The 18,932-nt window shown below is 53.0% G+C and overlaps 1 protein-coding gene across 1 annotated transcript in view; it reads left to right on the forward strand.

The window, feature by feature from the left end:
- FA2H (fatty acid 2-hydroxylase) overlaps positions 1 to 18,275 on the forward strand; it is a 52,569-nt gene extending 34,294 nt beyond the window's left edge. The window contains exons 2-7 of the mRNA XM_004690383.2: positions 1,830 to 1,922; positions 10,659 to 10,801; positions 11,235 to 11,341; positions 13,733 to 13,905; positions 15,596 to 15,848; positions 16,908 to 18,275. Coding sequence (XP_004690440.1) covers positions 1,830 to 1,922; positions 10,659 to 10,801; positions 11,235 to 11,341; positions 13,733 to 13,905; positions 15,596 to 15,848; positions 16,908 to 16,987 — 849 coding nt within the window. The 3' untranslated portion in view covers positions 16,988 to 18,275. The remainder of the gene's footprint in view (positions 1 to 1,829; positions 1,923 to 10,658; positions 10,802 to 11,234; positions 11,342 to 13,732; positions 13,906 to 15,595; positions 15,849 to 16,907) is intronic.
- Positions 18,276 to 18,932: the final 657 nt, after the last annotated feature.

Consider the following 18,932-nt stretch of genomic DNA (forward strand, 5'->3'; position numbering starts at 1 on the left):
CATCTGAGGCATCACATCGCTGCCATGCCAGGGACCTGAGGGAAGGCTGGCAGGGACCCGTTGCCCCGAGCATACGGGCTAACAGCTCCCTTTCTGTACAGGCCAGAGGTGTGGGGCAGGAGGTGAGAGGATTCACCAGAGACAGAGTGGGGAACAGAACAGGACAATTGACAAAGTACACTGCTGAGGGGAGCAGCAGGCGGGTCAGGAGAGGTCTGCCACGCCATGTGGATCTCCCCTGGGGCAGGCGAGGATCTAACTCATGCGGAAGTGGCTTTAGCTTCTTAGTGCTGTGCTTTAACCCGCTGCGCCCCATAATCAAATTTAACACTGCACAAAACCAACATTGTTGGATATTAGACTGACCTTAATTTGCAATTAATAATTAAATAAAAGTGAAGGACATGCAATTACATTTCCATGTGTGGTAAAATGAATATTAAGAATTTGTGGCAAAAATGGTTGTTTAGGCCCTCCCTGGTGGCGCAGCAGGTTAAAGCACAGCACTGAGAATCTGAAGCCACTTCCGCATGAGTTCGATTCCCGCCGGCCGCCTGCCCCGGAGGAGACCACATGGCGAGCCAGACCTCTCCTGACCCGCCCGCTGCTCCCCTCAGCAGTGTACTTCGTCAATCTGCCTGTTCTGCTCCCCACTCTGTCTCTGGTGAAGCCTCTCACCGTCCCTGAGCCTCTGGCCTGTACCCCAGTTCTATATGAATAAATAAATAAATCTTTAAAAAAAAAATGGTTGTTTATTTTCAATAGCATTTTTCTTTTTTATTGTTATTTTTTCAGATTTTCTCTTCTTTATTATATATATTTTAAATCATGCTTCATTTTGTACATTTTTCCATCTCAGTTGTAATCCCCATGGAGTAGAGATGCTCTTCATTTTTTAATTCGAGTACTAGGTTGGTAAGCCAGACTGAAAATACTGAGCTATACTTACCAAGACAGATGCACAGAAGTTGGGTTATATATGGGTTGTCCCAGAAAATGCCAGCTTGGACAGGGTCCCCATCCAGTCCCCTAGGTCATTTGGAAGCAAAAATATAAGAACTGTAACAGTAGAAACCACAGCTGGCTCCTGAGTCCGGCATGCTGTGGCCAATGCCGGGCTTCCACGGGCCCCTCCACAGCCGCCATGGTCTCCCGTGTCACAGGGGCACCGAGCGGCGCGCCCCGCCCCTCCCGCAGGGGCGCATGCGTTCGCCTCCGTGTTGGCCTCCCCTCTCCGGCCTCACCCCAGGCGGCTTCAGGCTGGCGCGGCCCTGTGACTGCCGCAGTGCACTCCATTTCCCCAGACTTCGCCTGTCTGTCAGTGGGTTTAACCTTGAGCCTCTTTGGACACTGCCCCGTCAGTTCTGCCCTCCGTGTGGCTGTTGACCCACAAACGCAGTGCCTGCGGGGACAGCGGCCTCAGCTCTGCTGCCTTTCTGCCTCGTGGCCATGTGGGCCTGGTGGCCCAGCCTGGGCCCCACAGGCTCTGCTGAATTGCCATGGAAGAACTGAAGCATCTGAGGCATCACATCGCTGCCATGCCAGGGACCTGAGGGAAGGCTGGCAGGGACCCGTTGCCCCGAGCATACGGGCTAACAGCTCCCTTTCTCCTACCGTCTCTCGGCCAGTTGTATTTTCACTCTGCCACACCCTTCTGTCTCATTTTTGTGCAGAGAATAGTATCACCCACATCAGCATCCCCCTGTTTTCAGGTGCACTTGGTGTTACTGGCTCCTGACCCCCCAGCTCTCACTATGGGGGGTGCACCACCTCTGGGACCCTCGCCGGTCACCCTCTGTAGTAATCACCTGTACCTTCTCTGTCTCCAGGGTTCCGTGGAGAAGGGGGCTGTAGCCTCAGCCAACAGTCAGAAGACAGACCCTCCGCTGGAGCCCAAGCTCAAATTGGTGGACTGGGACAAGGTAGCTCGCAGGAGCTGGGGCGGGGCAAAAGGAGGGGGTTCACAGAGCAGTGGGTGGGCTCACGGTTATTCATGATGTTTCTCCTGGAAATGCCGATGCGGGAGCTGAGGTCCACAGCTCAAAAATGCCTCATGAGACAACAGACCCAGCTGAGGTTTGGCAGGGGCAGGGAAAGTGCCAGGAGGAGGTCTGTGCAGGGCCACACCCCAAATAGCCGAGGGAAGAAGGAGGTCCCACTGGGGAACGAGGCAGAGCTGCCCAGCGGTGCAGCATCATGGGTGGAGACCCTTGGCACGGGCGGGGAAGCCTACTGAACTGGGGGGAGGACGGACAGGACGAGTCGTCCGCCGTCTGGGTCAGCAGAGCCCATGACAACCCCTTGTGTCCAGTGGCTGGCTGTGATGAAACAGACCTCATTTGTTGGCTAGGGGAGTTCTCGAGGACTCAGGGGTCCCAGGTGGATGTGGATTCGTTCAGCGGAAAGGGAGGTAAAGCAGCCCCCTGGGGGCTCTGGACAGAGCCAGCCTCGGGTGCCCAAGCCCTCCACCTCACCATGAGACCATCCTGGTGGCGTGTTGCCATTTTCCCTCAGCTTTGACGTGAATAGATGCATTCCCGAATGTCCCCTGACCTTGCGGGACACCAGGGACAAGAGATGGATGGGACAGGCCCCCAGCCCCAGGGAGCTCACAGCCTGGTGGGGACAACACAAATAGTTCTGGCAACCTAGAAAGAAGCCAGAACACACTCAAGGAACCCCAGTCACGAAGAGGGTGCTGTTCACAAAGAGGGCTGTTTCCTGGGCCTCAGAGCTGGGGTTCTTGAGACCCGGACCTCAGGAACCTGGAAATACTTCTGCCACTGCCTCCAGGGGCCCGTCAGCCTGCAGCCTTGGGGGCTCTACTAGAGAGGCCAGGACAAGGTGTTGCATGCCCCATCCCCTGCAGAGAGGCAGGTAACCAAAGGAAACCAGAAGGCCAATGAGGGACTGGCCTGCACCGACCATAGAGTGTGCCTCCCAAAGGGCTCTCTAGAGTTGAGGCCCTGACTTAGTGTCTGGGCCTTCACCCTGGACTTGGCCAGGATTGCTCAGTGCACAGGGCAGCAGCCGGGGTTGAGGGATCTTGGTCTAAATGGTGGGCTTCTGTGAAAGTTTTGGGGACTTGGGCTTGCTCTGCAAGCACAGGGTGAGGGGAGATGGCCTGCGTGGAGGGGACAAGCACCTTGTCCTAGGAAGGGAGGAACCATGTAGGGTGCATGGGAGTTTGGGGGCAGGATCAGAGGGTGAGCACTCTGAGGAGAGTTCAGGGTTCAGCATCCAGGGAGTGGTACTGGGGTGCTGAGAAAAGCAGTTCTTGGGGTCAGCATCTGCTGGCTTGGCCTCAGGGTTGAATCTTAGAAAGGAAATATTTTAGAGACAGCTGGCCAAGGTGGATCAATACAGGCAGCCGACTGGGCAGAGTAGCAGCAAAGAATTGTCTTGGTAAGGATTGGGGCTGTGGTCTGAGGCTGAGGGGGGCAGAGAGTGGGGGCAGGCTGCACAGATCCCCCTTGCCAGCCCTGTTCTGGGGAAGAAGCCTTCTATGGTCTCCCTGAACTTCAGGTTCAAAGCTGACCCCGGCTCTGTCATGGCCTGAGGCAAGGGTTGAAGCCCCCCAGGTCATGCTGGGAAGAATAAGGAAACACTGAGTGGGCTGCTGGATCAGAAGGCAGAAGGTTCTGAGAAGATAGGGCCCAGAAGCCAGCCCTGGATGCCCGCCCTGCTCAGAGATGAGTTGTGTGATTTCCAGGCTCTACCTGGAGTGTTACTAGAACAATGTCTAAACCATCCTGGTCATCCCCTTGTCTGTCAGTACCAGGCTTCTGTGTGAGACAAGAAACCCAGTTGTGGTTTGCACCCCATGACGCGCCCACATTATCTCCCTGTTCCAGGGTCCATCCAGTAAGGATGGCCAGAGCTGCCAAGCTGCCCCTCCTTCTGGGCATGCCTGTCCCCTTTGTCCTTCTTGTCACCATTTCTGTGTCCTTTACAGAGTCCTCCTCTGGCAGCCTCTTCTACCCTTCCCATCTCAGGTCTTGCCTTTTTCAAACCTGACAGAACTGGTGTGATCTGAGGGGTTTGCAGAGTTTGCTGCTCACATGCCCTGGGCAGTGAGGTCAGCACCGATGAACACTGCACTGGTGGTGCTCCTGCCAGTGCCAGGCTCTGCTGCAAAGCACTTGAACTATATTATCTACCCTCTGGTGCAGTCTTCCAAGAGATAAGGATTATGAGGACCCTGATTGAACTGATGAGCGCTTAAGTCTGCTGCCCAAAGTCGAAGACACTCCGTGGGCTTTCTCAGCATGGCGCCCTCTCCCTGCCTGCTGCTCCCTCTGACGCTCTGCCTGTCCAGAGGTCCTGCCTCGGGCTAAGCCAGACTCCATCCAGCAGGACCCTGTCACCCCAGCTCCTGGAGAGACACTGCCAGGGGTGTATGGGCCCCTTTCCCCTTAAGAGACAGGTAGAATCATCTGGCCATCTGTGTCACAAAGCGAAATGCACCCGTCTGCTTTCCAGCCCCCCCTTACATACATGCACACACCACACACGTGTGCACGCACATACACACCTCAGCATCAGGGGCTGCTCCCAGGATCTTCAGAGTCTGGCAGAGATGTTTTTGATCATGGGGGTTTAGCCTTTGGGGGCCTTCAGATAAGTCATGGAGAACTTGAGGAGGTAGTGCCAGGGTCAGTACAGGAGTCACTTGGACAGCACACTGCTCGGGAAGAGTCTACCTAGATGCTTTGGGTGCTGGCTTTGGTCACCCACATCTGTCTGCACCCAAGTTACCTGGGGCCCTCTGGGGCCTCCTTTTGGCCTCAGAGTAAGATTATGGAGGTTTAACAGATCCCCCTCTCCTTAGGATGCAGCCAGGGGCTGGGGTCACACTGGCTGCTTCACGGTGCTGTCCATCCTCCTCACTCACTGAGCCTCAGCACCTCATGCCTGCTCTCTGTCCCCTCTCATGTCCCTTAGCCCTTGCAGGAAGGAAGCCAAAGTCACAGGGGTGCAGGGAGGACCATAGAGCATGAGGAACAGGCCAAGACCCACCTCTGTAAACCTGAATGTGTCCAGTTGTGAGCTCCTAGTTACACTGCACAGGAGGCCTGCAGGCTCCCCTGCAAGGACACCAACAGCCCCCATGGAGGCCCACACCAGACAGCCCACTAGCCGCCCCTGCAGGCCCCTCACAGCCTGTGTGCTGGCAAGCTCACAGCCAGGGGCGTCCTGCATTTGGGAGCCTCCTGGTGCAAGATTAAGACCTTCGGCCGGGGAGCTGGCTGGGCTCAGGGCAGGCCCACCACACACCCCAGTCACCGAATCACTGGCCACGGCCTCCTGTCTGCACAATGAGGGCGTCGCAGACCTCACTTGCAAAGTTACAGCTGAGGAGCGATAATGGATGTGCAGTCTGAGTCCAGGGGCCTGCCTGGATGTAAAAACACTGACTGGGATTCTTGTTGAGCTCTGGTCCTTTCTCCCCTCCCACTCTCCCCGCTTCCTCAGAAAACTGGCTCAGAGCTCTGGGCTTTGGGTGGACATTAAAACAATTGCCCGGGCTAATGGTGGCGGTGGTGGGAGGAGCTGCTGGCACAGAGCAGCTGCTAGTGTCCCATGTTTGCCTCCTCCAAGGAGAGCAGATCCCCAACTTCCTGCTCCCCAGCTGGAGATGCCCCTGGAAGGAGTGCCACCTGGCCCCTGTGCTGCAGGAGGAGGACCTGAATACTAGAGGAGTGGAGCAGAGCCGCCCCCTGCCACCCTCACCTCCCCCCAACACACACACACACACACTTCCACCCACCCTCTGGGCACAGGCTGCCCTTTTCCCTTCGGGGGCCTTGGTACGGGTGCATTCCTGTCATAGCCCCAAGAGGCCCTCTCCCTCCCTCTCCTATTGGGGCAAGGGTCAAGCTCGATGGAAGAAGGAATGGGACCCACAAGGGGCTTTGGGCAAGCTCATCCCATCTTGCATGTGCCGCTCAAGGGCCCAGCCTACTGCATGGGGTCTTCCAGTTTACCAAAGGGCCCCTGCAGCTCCACCAGAACAGTTTCTCACCCTCATCTGTGAAGTCTGGCTCTCTGAGCAGCAGGTTCCGCAACAGAGAATGGGGATTTGCTGTTATCAAGGTAGCTATGAAAGCCCCCAGATGCCGAGGAGCTAGAGATGTGGCCTTTCCCTTCACCCCAGCCCTGTTTCTTCCACCCAGACTTTGTCTGAGCCTCCCCCTGTGTCCCCTAAGCCTTAGGAATTAGGATTGGAAGGGGCTAGGAGCAGGCACCGGCTTGAGATGAAGAGAACCATTATGTGAGCCATTTGTAGGGGGTCCACAACTACCTAGAGGAGGAAGTGAAACTTGCCTTGAGTCCCATCCCACCTTGTTAGTTCCCAGCTGGTCTTTTGCCATCCTCCCTTCTCAAATCCAGTTTCCACCCCACTGCCATGTTGGAAAGTGCCAGCAATTGAAAAGTGTTGAAAACACTGGTGCCCAGCTGATCATGACAGAAAGAGGATGGAGCATGGATGCTCTGCCGGGGTGCCCGTCTAAATCTCAGCTATGCTCATGGTGCTGTTCTAGCTCCCGGGAGGTTGTGTGGTACACACTGCGCACTGGGAGGGGCAGACAGGGAGCTCCCTTTCTGGGACAACCCAGTCTCAGTGTTCATTTAACCTCTCTGGGTCTCAATGACATCACCCATAAGACGGGGAAGAGAGTGGTAGGCTGGATTCCTTTTCTCACGGGGGAGGCTCACTTTATTTCCTTGGAAAAGTGGGGTTGGGGCGCCAGTGGGAGTGTAGGTGTCAGCCTTTGTGGGCTGAGGGGAGGCGGGGTTCTTCTTAGATTTCTCCAGGGTGCTCCTTCAGTTCCCATAGAAAAGTGACCTCTGGGCACTAAAGAGGGCTCTCTTGAAGTAATTCACTGTAGGCTAGATGCAGGACCTGGGTTCAAGGCCCTCCAAGGTTAGAGGACCCTTGGCACCAACACGTTTGCTGTTGCTGTTTCTGTAGTGGCCATTGCCTGTTGGCCTAACCAAGGAGAAACCTGAGTCCTGTTCAAAGCTTAAACGAGCAATAAGACATCAAATGAGGGATCCCTATGTGTTGGGGGAGGGGAGGGTAGGATGAAGGGCTGGTCCTCCTTCCATCACAGTGGAAAACAGAAACCTCTCCAGCAATCTAACACAATTCTCCATACCTCCTCTGGCCTGGTGTTCTGTTCCCTTCACATTGGGGTCTAAGCTTCAAACTGGAATCCCTGTTTGCTACACACCTAGACATTTCTTCTTGGGTCTTATCTGAACTAAGCTTATGAATTCTATGCTGTCTTCTACTTTCTTTATGAAATAAGGGTACATTGGATCAACAGTTAAAAATTTACCGACAATTTTAGGTACTGCTAAGTTGAGAGAAGCCCACCTGGCTTGTATTCTCCATGTTTAAACTGGGCATGTTTGTTTTCTAAGGTAGCTAAGTCCAATTTAAGGTTGTAGATGAAAAAGAGGTATAAAGTGTCATGTGGAAGATAGACAAATAGAACATATAAAAGCTAGGAGTTTCATTAAATACAGATGGTGGTAAGTTAAGAATGAATATGATCTTTTGAGCAGCCACTAGGGGAAATGTAAAAAAGGCTCAGAACACCAGCGAGAAGATGATATAAGGGATTTGAAAAGACTTGACTAATGCAAATTAGACAAGAAAGCACAGAGGAGACAAATAAAAAACAGATGGCAAGATGGTAACCTACTTCGACATTAAATGTAAATGGACTAAACATTCAAATTACAGGAAGAGATTGTTTGACTAAATAAGAAAACAAGACCCAACTGTGCTTTCTGCACAAAATGTAAAGACATATGTGTTAGAAGCAAAAGGTGTGGAAAAGACAGACCATGCAAACACCAGGCATACAAAGCCTGGGTGACTCTATTAAAATCAAACGGGCTTCAGGACAAGGAGTACAAGTGTGGACCAAGCAGGCTAATTCTCAGTGATAAAGGGGCCAAGGCAGCAAAAAGATATAACTGGGCAAACTTGGCCAATCTACTGCTTCCATCTTCCCATCTGAAAAATTATAATATATAATAAATAATATATAATATATAGTAAATAAGAGCACCTGCCTACTTAGGTGCCTGAAGATCAAATGAAAATTCACATAAAGTGAATAGAACCAAATTTGGCAAATAACAAAAAATGTACCATCTTACTTCTCAGTGCTGTCACAAACGTCACAAAATCTCAAGCCCTTGTTGGCCTACCTTCTTCTGAGGTGGGACTCTGCAGGTTGTGAAAGATAAGGTATGAACCCAGGTCACCAGCTGGTTCCTCCAGTTCTTTGTCCTGGTAGTAGTGGTGGCAGTGTGTGTGTGTGTGTGTGTGTGTGTGTATGTGTGTGTGTGAGAGAACACACACCCAGGGAAATGTTTGCTGCTAGACCCAAGGTACAAAGTCAAGGAGACTAGGGGACTTGGACCAGGAAGAGATCGATAACAGACAAGGATTGGATGATGAACTGGTTTAGCTGGTGCTGGATGGGAAGAGTTCAAACTGACCTGGGTCATCTTCCAGCCTAAGAAAGAGGAAGACTTCCAAGTTCACATGGCAGGAGCCACATCATTCTGGGGCCTTTCCTGCTTGTGGCAGGTATAGGGAGAATGTTCAGTGACCTTCCCTGCTTGCCTTCAGATCCAAAGGCCCCTGTTCCAAGGCCATGACAGCTGGACTAGCTTCACCTTCCAGGGCTGGGAGACCTGCTGGACCCGAGCCTGTTTTGGTTTGGAGGCCTGTGTAAGGATGAGATTCAGCCAGGGTTAAAGGAAGGCAGGTTACTGAATCATTATTGACTTCCTCCAAGTACATCTCTGGCTCCTCCCCTTTCCATTCTTTCCACCACTTGCCTTCTCACCTGCGGAGGCTGTATTGGCTCACCCGTTTCCCTTGTACTGGAGATTTATTACCACCTACCCTGCCCTAGGCAATAGGCACCTCTGGCCTTCTCTCCTGTTGTGGGTCCAGGCACACTCAGAAGGGCTCTGAGAGGTAGCCACTTGGCTTCTTACCATCGGTGGGAGAGCCCGGCTCAGCATAATGTCTCCTCCCTCCAAGGCCAGTGATCTTTTCAGCTCTCAGTTTACTGAATGGCTCTAGAGTAGTCTTCTTCCACACAATGACTCGCCAGCAGTCTTCAGGAGCTTCCCATTGCCTAAAGTTGTGGCCTGTAAACACTTTTTATCTTGCACCCAAGATAAACATTGTGAACATGCTCTCCATGACATGTCCATTTTAGTGACCTATAAATTATTAATAATACACACTTTACAAAATATGCAACTCTGGCTTATAGACAAGACAAATAGATCACAAATAAAATCTCTGATATTTTTCCCCACCTTGGACAATCAACCAGTAAGAACCCCTGGATTTCATAGACTTTAGACTTGGGAGATGCAGTGGCAATTCCTGGTCTGGTATGGGGTGACCCACCGTCTAGAGCTCTGAGCAGATTTTGTCAATCTGCAGATGGACGCTCTGCAGCGTCAGTGTGCAGGATGAACCACAATCATTCTCAGCTCCAAGTATTCACCCACGTTCCCTCCTCCCTTCTTTCCCCTCTCCCCTCACCAAGTTCTCCTTTTTATATAAGCTCTAGCCCAAACCTCAGGTTCTCTGCAAAGCCTTCCTATTCTGCCTCCTGATCTCTGACTGCCTACATCACCCCTGAAATGTCTGGCCTGCTATAAGTCTCTCCTTGTTGAGCACTTCATGCAGGTACCATTTTTATTACTTCCATTTCATAGCTGGGGAAACTGAGGATCAGAGAGGTCAAGTAATTTGCCCAAGATCATATGGCAAGTCACGGAGCCAGGATTTGTTCCCAGGTATGTCTCTTAGAGTCCAAACTCTGATTAAGCATTAAGTTATGTGAAGTTAAGATTGCCTCTTTCGTTCCTGTTCTTCCCAGCACCTAGCATAGACATATATGTTTATATGAAATGTGGAGCAAATTGTTGAATAAATGATCTTTGGCTGAATAAATGTATTACCCCAAGGAGAAAGCCCATTGTGAAGGAAAAGGGGCCTGCTTCATACCTACTAAAGAATATATTGGCTCCAGTGCCTTAAGAGTCCTGGTTAATCATGGCAGGAGTATAAAGGACCAGGGGAGAAAATAATAATAATAATGAACAGCCATATACCAGAGACATTGTATGGGGGTTGAGTGGGGGGTGGGATCAAAAGCAGTGGGGGGAGGGAAATGCACTGGACTATAGTGATGGCACATGGTGATTTGGTGATGGGAAGCCCAAGGGGATTACAACTGAAATGGAAATATGCACAAAATAGTATAAAAATAAACTATTATATATTGAAAAAAAAAGAGTCCTGGTTAAAACTTTAAGCTTCAGGTGTAACTGAAGGCATGTGCTCAGACATCATTACCAGGATCTGGGGGTCTCTAACTTCTCGCTCTGCCCTCTTCTGTATTGACTGAAGCATTAGACAGGCTCTGCTGGCAACTCCAGGGTCACACCCTGCCAGCTTAGGTCATAGACCTGTCCTGGATCCCATTTCTGTGACAGGGACTGGGATGAGTAGCTTGGTCGGTTCTGGATTGCTGAAGCAAGAAGAAAGAATGAATTTGCACAGGTGTGAATACTAAGTGTTCTCTTGACTTTGTCTCTTGCAGGATCTGGTAGACTGGCGGAAGCCTCTACTGTGGCAGGTAGGCCATTTGGGAGAGAAGTATGACGAGTGGGTCCACCAGCCAGTCACCAGGCCTATCCGCCTCTTCTACTCAGACTTCATTGAGGCTCTTACCAAGACTGTCTGGTAAGCCCTGAACCTGTGGTGGGCTGTCTCCCTATCCTGATGGTGCCAACCACATATGGAAAGGCCACTTAGCATCCTCCCCCAAGCCCAGAGTTACAGAGTAAGCTCCTGGGGAGTGGAATGTGCCATAGGTATAATCCATTTCTATGCATGGCTTTGTTCCCTAGTGATAACCCAACTGGTAGCCAAAAACCACTTGGAACACCGCCCCCTGTTCTATTCTAGGCTCTTATGAAAGGTTTCCAACGCCAATGTTAATTTGCCTGCAATTAACTTCTCTGCCACAAGAGGTCAGCTTCTCTCCGGCTGCACAGAGTTAATAGCTGGAGGGACAGCTTCTCTACCAATAAGTCATCTCAGACATGAAGGGAAGCTGGACCCTGTTGAGCACCTGTGAATGGATGTATCTCTCTCCCTGATGGCTCTTCCTCAGGTACAGCGTCCCCATCATCTGGATGCCCCTAATGCTGTACCTCAGTTGGTCCTACTACCGAACCCTCGCCCAGGGCAATGTCCGACTCTTCGAGTCCTTCACCACAGGTAATGTCGCTTCCTCCCTGATTTGCTTCCTGGGAGTTGGGAGAGCTCGGTACTCTCCCCAGTTCTGGGGAGAACCCCAAAATCACACAGCTTTAAAGAAGACGTGTCAAAGTAGTCAGTCTTCCAAAGAAAAATGTTGTCAGACTCCCACCCCCCCCCAAAGGATAAAAAGCAAGCAAACAAAAAAGCACTTCATCAGCAGAAACTAAATGAAATCATCTCGTCAGGTGCCATAACAATAAAGAAATAATGAGAAAGGGAGGGGTCTCCCTGAATTGGATGCAAGAAATGTGTGAGCTGGGGTTGCTGGTCCAGAAACTACATGAAGTCATTTCACCATATGGCCAAGCTGAGAGCCAGACTGAGAATGGTCCACAAACATATCACAGGTTAGAGCCCGGGAGAGAAGTTCCTGGATGTGTCCTCAGCGTCTCCTGGGCAAAGGCCCACACAGCAGGCCCTAAACTCTGCTGGAGTAACCGCCCACAGCCTTTGCTGTGCACTTACCCCATGCCTACTTGGGCTTCCAGGGACCTTCTCATTTAACCCAGGTCCTCTCATCCTGCCCATTAGAGATGAGGAAATGGAGCCTCAGAGAAGGCAAATGAGTGATTCAGGGTCACACAGCAAGAAATGGGGAGGGCTGGTGTCTCCCGTTTGGGGAGCAGGCAACAGAGAGGAGGGTTATTTCCACTGAGCCTCTGAGACGTCTCTCCAAGCACTGCAGATTTGGCTGTGGGCATTTCTGCCAGCCTGCCTCCCAAGCTCAGCTCCTACCTCGGGCCCAGGTTTATGCCTCCTGCCCCCGTGGTTTGTGCTGCCTCTGGGAGGTGTGGGCGCTGGAGGATGGCTGAACTGGAGGCCAAGTTGGGAGCTCCGGTGGGCTTCCCTTGTGCAAGCTCCTATCATTCTGTCATTACATCCTGACTGTAAGCCTGCAGAGCCCCCTCGCTCTGCCAGACACGGGCATCTTCTCCCCACACTATATACCTGTTCCTGCCCACCTCTCCCTGGAGTAGCAAGTCAAGTTCTGAATAATTTACATGAGAGGGGCCACAGGCACAGCAATGGGAGCCCCAGTTTTCCCAGCTAGCCCAGGATGGGCTGGGCCTGAGCAAGCTGCAGGAAGTGCCCTGAAGTCCAGAGCTAATCTTGGTCACCAAGAGTTAACCCGAGGTCTAGGGAGCCCAAAGTTACCCTTTCTGCCCACGCTGAATAGCTCAGGCACAGCACAGGGCTTGTTGCTCAGAAAGCTGCTCGCTGAATCACCCACTGTCCGCCCGGCGCTCCCCTAACAATCACCAACAGTGGCAGGGCTGCCAGGCCGGCAGCCGGAGGGGGAAGGGATGCCGGAGCTTTGGCCGAGGTCCCTCTGCAGGATTCCTCCGGAGATGCCATTCGGTACCAGCTCGGGCTGGATGGGCCGACGATGACGCTGGTGATGCTGGGGTGAGGGGGCGGGCGGAGACTTGACCTATAGGAAGGGACTCTACTGTGTGGCAGGGAGGGTGATTCGAGGGCTCAGAGGGCTCCAGAGGGCTCCGTCAGAACTGCGGCCTCTGCTGAGAGCTAAACGCCATGGTACTAAAGGTCAAGTGGAGAGGGCTGGCGAGCCTGTGCCATGCTGCCAGTGCTGGTGGCATGAGAGCCGTGTCTCCACCTGCCTCCCTCACCCTCCAGCTCATCAGGCTGGGCACGGGCCACCAGCAGAGGCAATAAGAGCTGCAAAGCCAAGCAGCAGGGGGAGGAGAGAGGAAGGATAGGGCGGTGGGCAAGGAAACGGGGAGCGCCCCAGGGTCCCAGCGCAGCTGCCAGACTGGAACTAGCACAGAGAAGCCAGGGTGCCAGGAAGGGAGACGCCTGCTCAAGGCTGTGACTCCTAATGCAGGTGTCCAGGGTGCCAGGAAGGGAGACAGAAGTACATGGCCCTGCAGCAGCATAAGTGGCCTCCAGGCCTCTAATAGGATGGCATGGCTGGAGCCCCAGCAAAGGTCGAGGCCAGGCCGGAGTCTCTGAGAGGGAATGGTTGTTTCCCTGCTGTGAGGGCTGGAACCCCCTCCCCCGACCAGGGACTCTCCAGAACTCTACTAGGAGAAAACTGGCAGAAGTAGGACTCCGACTGGTTATATTTTAAACATCATAGTAGCTGCCGGCAAGACATGAGGAGTGTTGCAGTAGGATGTTAGGTTTTAATCCATAATGTGTTATCCTTCTATCATGGATACACTTGTACGATCACTACAGCAGTGTGGCCCAGCCTCACAGCTGCTGAACCTGGCGAGGGCAGCAGCTCCCAGGGTGACCTGGACAATGAGCGGGACCTCTGAATCATCAGGTGCTGTTGCACCTGAGCAGTCTGCCTGACCTCACCTCTCTCCTGCCACCCTGCAGAGTATTCAGTAGCCATGCCCAAGTCCACATTCCCCGGCCTCTTCATGCTGGGGGTATTCAGCTGGACCCTGATCGAGTACCTCATCCACCGCTTCCTGTTCCACATGAAGCCCCCCAAGGACAGCTATTACCTCATCACGCTGCACTTCATCTTGCACGGGCAGCACCACAAGGTGAGCTGGGGTGAGGCTCCCCCCTCACCCTATGTCCACCTACTCCCTTTGGGCTGGGAGCCGGGAATGGCAGCTGGGACTGAGTCACAGAGCTGCCCATCTTCCCAAGAGTCTAATGGGAGAAGTCAAGGGTGTTTGATGTTGCTCAGAGGGGTGACAGGGTCCCAGTCTGGACCGGGCATGGACAGAGTGAAGGTGTGTCTCTGTATTCCACCATCATCAATGCCAGGTATGTGTCCTGTGTCTTTACTCCTCATAACAACTCATTCATGGGTTCGTTCGTTCAACAAGTGCTCACCATGTGCCAAGCACAGTTCTAGACACCATTAGACAAAACACAAAAGTACTGCCCTTGTAGAGTTTGCTTCTGAAGATGAGAATTGAAGCTACAGTTCTGCCCGTTCCACAGAGCGGCCAACAGAGTTGGGCGTTTAAGGAACTCGCCCAGCATCACATACACACAGCAGGGGTGGTGGGCCCCAGTCTGAGCTTTAACTGGTCACTGCCTTGGGGCTCTTCAAGGGCAACAGGACAGGCCCTAAGGCCAGCAGCCCCTGCCTGGTCTCCCAGAGGAATGGGCCTCCTCAGGCTGCTTCTCTGTCCTTGCTCCAAGCCATTCTCAGCTGGCCCCAAGGCCTCCGACCTGCCTCCCTCCCTCCGCCCCTCCCTTCATTTTCCAGGCGCTGGCTTCCAGAGCCTTCTTGCTGCCATCTGAAGATAGGAGGCCCGTGTCAGCATATCACTCTGTGATTGCCTGCCTCCTCTCTCTTCAACCGAGGGTCTCTCTCATCTCAGAATACTCATAAAGCTGCCTCTAAAGTCTCACCTCTTTGTGGGACTTTGGCTTTGGAAGTGCTAGAGCCGAAGGCATGGCTCTTTTGTTCTCTGGTTCACGGCACACCCCTACCTAGGGATGAAAAAAGCCTCCCATTTAGAACGGAGGTGGGAAGAAGGTATCTGTTCACACTCCCACTCACTATATCATGTGACCCTGCTCCGACCTTAGCTTGTGGGTGTGTGGCCTTACCAGACATCAGGCTCCATCTCAGTACACCAAATGGTATCTGGAGGGGCCTTCCCCTCTAGAACCTAATAAATGGCCAGCCTAAAGCTAGAGCCAGGGCTCTCCCTGGTGGCATATGGGGGTAAGACACAGCACTAGGAAGCTGTCCGCAGCCACTGCAGCATAAGTTTGATTCCCAGCCAGCACGGTGACCCACAGGGCCCAGCAGACCTCTCCTGGCCCTCCCGCTGCTCCCCTCAACAGTGTATTCAGTACATCTGCCTGTTCTGCTCACTGCTCTGTCTCTGGGGACTCCTCTCACCCCCCCCGTCCTACACCCCAGTTCCTGTATGTATAAATCAATCTTCAAAATAAAATAAAGCTAGAGCTGGACTCTGAACCAGGAACCTCCTGCCCACATCACATCTACCTCTGCATTTGGGCAATTTTCCAAGTCCCATCCTGACTTGGAAATTGGGTGCAGGGCAGTCTCTCTCAGGCTGCCATGGGGTGGCCGGCCCTCCCAAAGCCACTGGAAGTGCCAAGCCTCCCCACAACAGAGGGCTGCCTGCTCACAAAACACCTGTCTGCTCTGCCCCATCCTCCCAAGGGCTTCTCCCCCAGGCCAGGGACACGGGTGGCCCTGCGACGGGACAACCTTCTGACCAGCAGCCTCTCCATCCGCAGGCGCCCTTCGATGAGTCCCGCCTGGTCTTCCCCCCAGTGCCAGCTTCTCTGGCCATTGCCTTCTTCTACATGTGCTTACGGGTCCTCCTGCCCGAGCCGGTGGGCGGCTCTGTGTTTGCCGGGGGCCTGCTGGGCTACGTGCTCTACGACATGACCCATTACTACCTGCACTTCGGCTCCCCGCACAGGGGCTCCTACCTGTACCACCTGAAGGCCCACCACGTCAAGCATCACTTTGCACATCAGCAGTCAGGTGAGGCGGGCCAGCCCCTCCCAAGCTCCCTGATGTGTTCGTGTATTTATTTGACAGCTACCACTGGGCAGCCCCCAAGACTAGGCACTGCTCTGGGGCTGGGGAGACCCAGCGTGCAAAGCAAGCTGGCACTGGTGGAGGGTCGGGGAGTATTAAGAGGCAGACACAGAAGGGAATCAGCCAACAGCAGAGATCATTTCAGATGGTAAGAAGCGCTAAAAAAAAGATATAAAAGCAGATGTATCGGGGAAGGGGGTCCCGTGCAATCTGATAACGTTTTGACGTGATCTGGAATTTCCTAAAAGTAAACGGATGAAATTAATTTTAGTAATAGATTCCATTTCAGTGTGTGATCAGTGTAAAAGAAAACCGTTCCCAGGATAGTTCACATCCTCTCTCTTGTGCTACGCCTTGCGGAGCGCGGTGTGTGCTGGGCCAGAGGTTAAATTTCCATTGCAAATAGTGGACCTGGGTTGATAAGATCTGTAGTCCAAAAAGTATACTCACTCGTGAATTGCTCCAAATGTGCTTAACCGTCTCTGGATAGCCGAGTGTACGTTTTTAAACTGCAATGGAAAATGATGACAATGAAGCGCCGAGCTCCCCTGAGCTGTCCTCGCAATGCCCGGGCTCAGTCGTCCCTGGGACTCGCGGCTACCACGCTGACCGCCAGAGCGCTAAACAGAGTGGCCTGAGAAAGTGTCCCTGCAGAGATGCCCCTAGGGCGGAGACCTAAATTAAGAGAAGCCAGCATGCAATGACTGGAGAAAATAAAACCTTGAAGCAGGAATGAACTTGGCAGCTACAAAGAGAAGAGGCTGAAGTCTGAGTGAAGGGGAGAGGGAGCAGGTGAGGTCAGCCCTGCAGGACTCAGACCAGAGAAACAACCCAGGTTGATGCCCACAGCATCAAGATGAGGCTCAGGGGGCCCCGCTTGACTTCTGCCAGGATGGCCCAGAGAGAAGGGGGCACAGCAGCACAGATGTGGAGGCCTCCAGTCTCCCTCCCGCCAGGCCCGCCTCTGCACGCTTCATCCTCTCTCCATTTGTCTCCCTCTAGGATTTGGCATCAGCACTAATCTTTGGGATTACATTTTCCACACGCATATGCCAGAAGAACCCCACCCGAAGACACAGTGACAACTCTCAGCCCCCTCCCCACCCTTCCTCCCCACCCCCACCCCAGGCAGACGCTGAAATGAAGGTTGGCTTGGTCAGGCAGAATATGCCTTGTCTGACCATTGGGCTGGGTGGAGGGCACTAGGGAGACCCTGAAGACTGAAGCTGACCCGAGACTGACCTGCCACTTGGTGACCAAACAGCCTTCGGGGACCAGCTCTTTCCTAAAGCATCGGCCTCTCCACCTGTGTTGCTGCCTAAAGCCTGAGCCCACAGGGCCGCTTCAGGGCCGGCCAGTGGGAGTGCCCCCAGGGGAATGAAGGAAGCTGACCCCTGGGGCCAAATGGGCCCATCAGTGTCTTGGCACCTTGGCCTCACATACGGTGCAGCTGCCGGCGTGCACAGAGGCAGGTCTGCAGGTCTGTGGCCCTCACCTGCCCGGCCTTCCCTTCCTGGAGAGGGGTCCGTGGCTCTGACTGTCCTGATGAGTGGGGAATGCTGAGGTGGAGTAAGCGCTCTCAAGAGGAGAGACAGCATGATGCCTCCCCTGTGCAGGCCACCCCAGATCTGGAGCAGCCTGTGCCCCCTCCAATCATGGATGCCGACTGTACTGCCCACGCCTCACCTACACCCACCCTCGCCTGTTGGTGTGGGCCGTGCGAACTGAGTTCTGCAGTCCCTGAAGGCCTCCAGGCTGGCGGGAACCTATCCCTCAGCTGCTCTGGCCTTCTCCCCCTGCCTCCTGAATCACAAAGCCTGCTCCCCAAGGGAGGTTAGCAAGACCTCCCCATGGCCGGGGCCCTCCCTCACCCCCTGTCATTCTCAACATCGACATACCTGGCACAGGGTGCATTTGTCCCCTCCCTCGGGACCCTTCCACAAGTGCCTCCTTAAGCCTTCAAGCAGTGCCTTACCACCCCCTCCCCACACCCAGCAGGTGAGGTCCCCCCTTTCTTCCTCATAACCAAAACCCTCACTGCTCATAAGAGGGTCTTATTTATAAACTGTATCAAGCCCTTAGTCTGGCCCCAGACCCAGTAGCTGCTCTGATCCCCTTTCTAATCCCACATATCAAGCTTATGTTTAAAAAAAAATCCTATTTTTTTTCCCTTCTTGCCCATAAATGGTTACTACTTGAAACTTAAAAAACTCAATAAGTGTAAAGGCTATAGAGAAAGGTTTTGACGGATTCTGTGATTTGTATTGTTTACTGCGGAGTTATTTAAAGATTTTGGAATAAATATACAAACTACAGTTGTGAAATAAAAGTGTAAATAAATTGTATATTTTGAAAAATAAAAACACGGAAAAAGAAACCACCAAAGATTAGTCACTTCTTGATGGATGATGTGATTCAACAGACTGGGGAGGGTGACGGTCAGGGGCAGGGTGTTTTCTCACTGCCCAGGCTGTGCAGGCGATGGGAACAAGCTGGCGACTCATCCTCTGAGCTCCATTTTACTGTTTTTAAACTCCCTGCAGACAGCATCTTCCCCTAGTCCCTGCACTAGGGAAGAGAGATGTCACTCCCACCAAACCCCTTGATACACCACCAGGAAGGTTTCTTCTGGAGTTTACCACGGAAATTTTCTTTCTAGGATTTGTCAAATCCCAGCTGAGTGAGATTCCAGTGGGCTGCCCTAACACCAAGAGTGGAGGCCCTCGAAACAAATGCCCATGGTGGGAACTAGAACTTGAGGGCAGCTCTGTCTTGCAACAGCATCTCAGAATTCCCAAGCCACCCATCTCACCCACCTGCCAAAATTCAGATCCATGTCCTCAAAAGTCAGGGGTCTCGTTTAGTAGGTCCAGCATGATGCCAAAGCAGATGCCGAAGCAAAGGGAGCTAATCCTGGCCCCACCTCGTCTCTGAGTTAAAAGTGCTGGCTTTCCGCCCTCCCTGGTGGCGCAGCGGGTTAAAGCACAGCACTGAGAATCTAAAGCCACTTCCACATGAGTTCGATTC

Source organism: Condylura cristata, unplaced genomic scaffold, assembly GCF_000260355.1.
Source record: "Condylura cristata isolate star-nosed mole 26May11 unplaced genomic scaffold, ConCri1.0 scaffold00028, whole genome shotgun sequence".
NCBI lineage: Eukaryota > Metazoa > Chordata > Mammalia > Eulipotyphla > Talpidae > Condylura > Condylura cristata.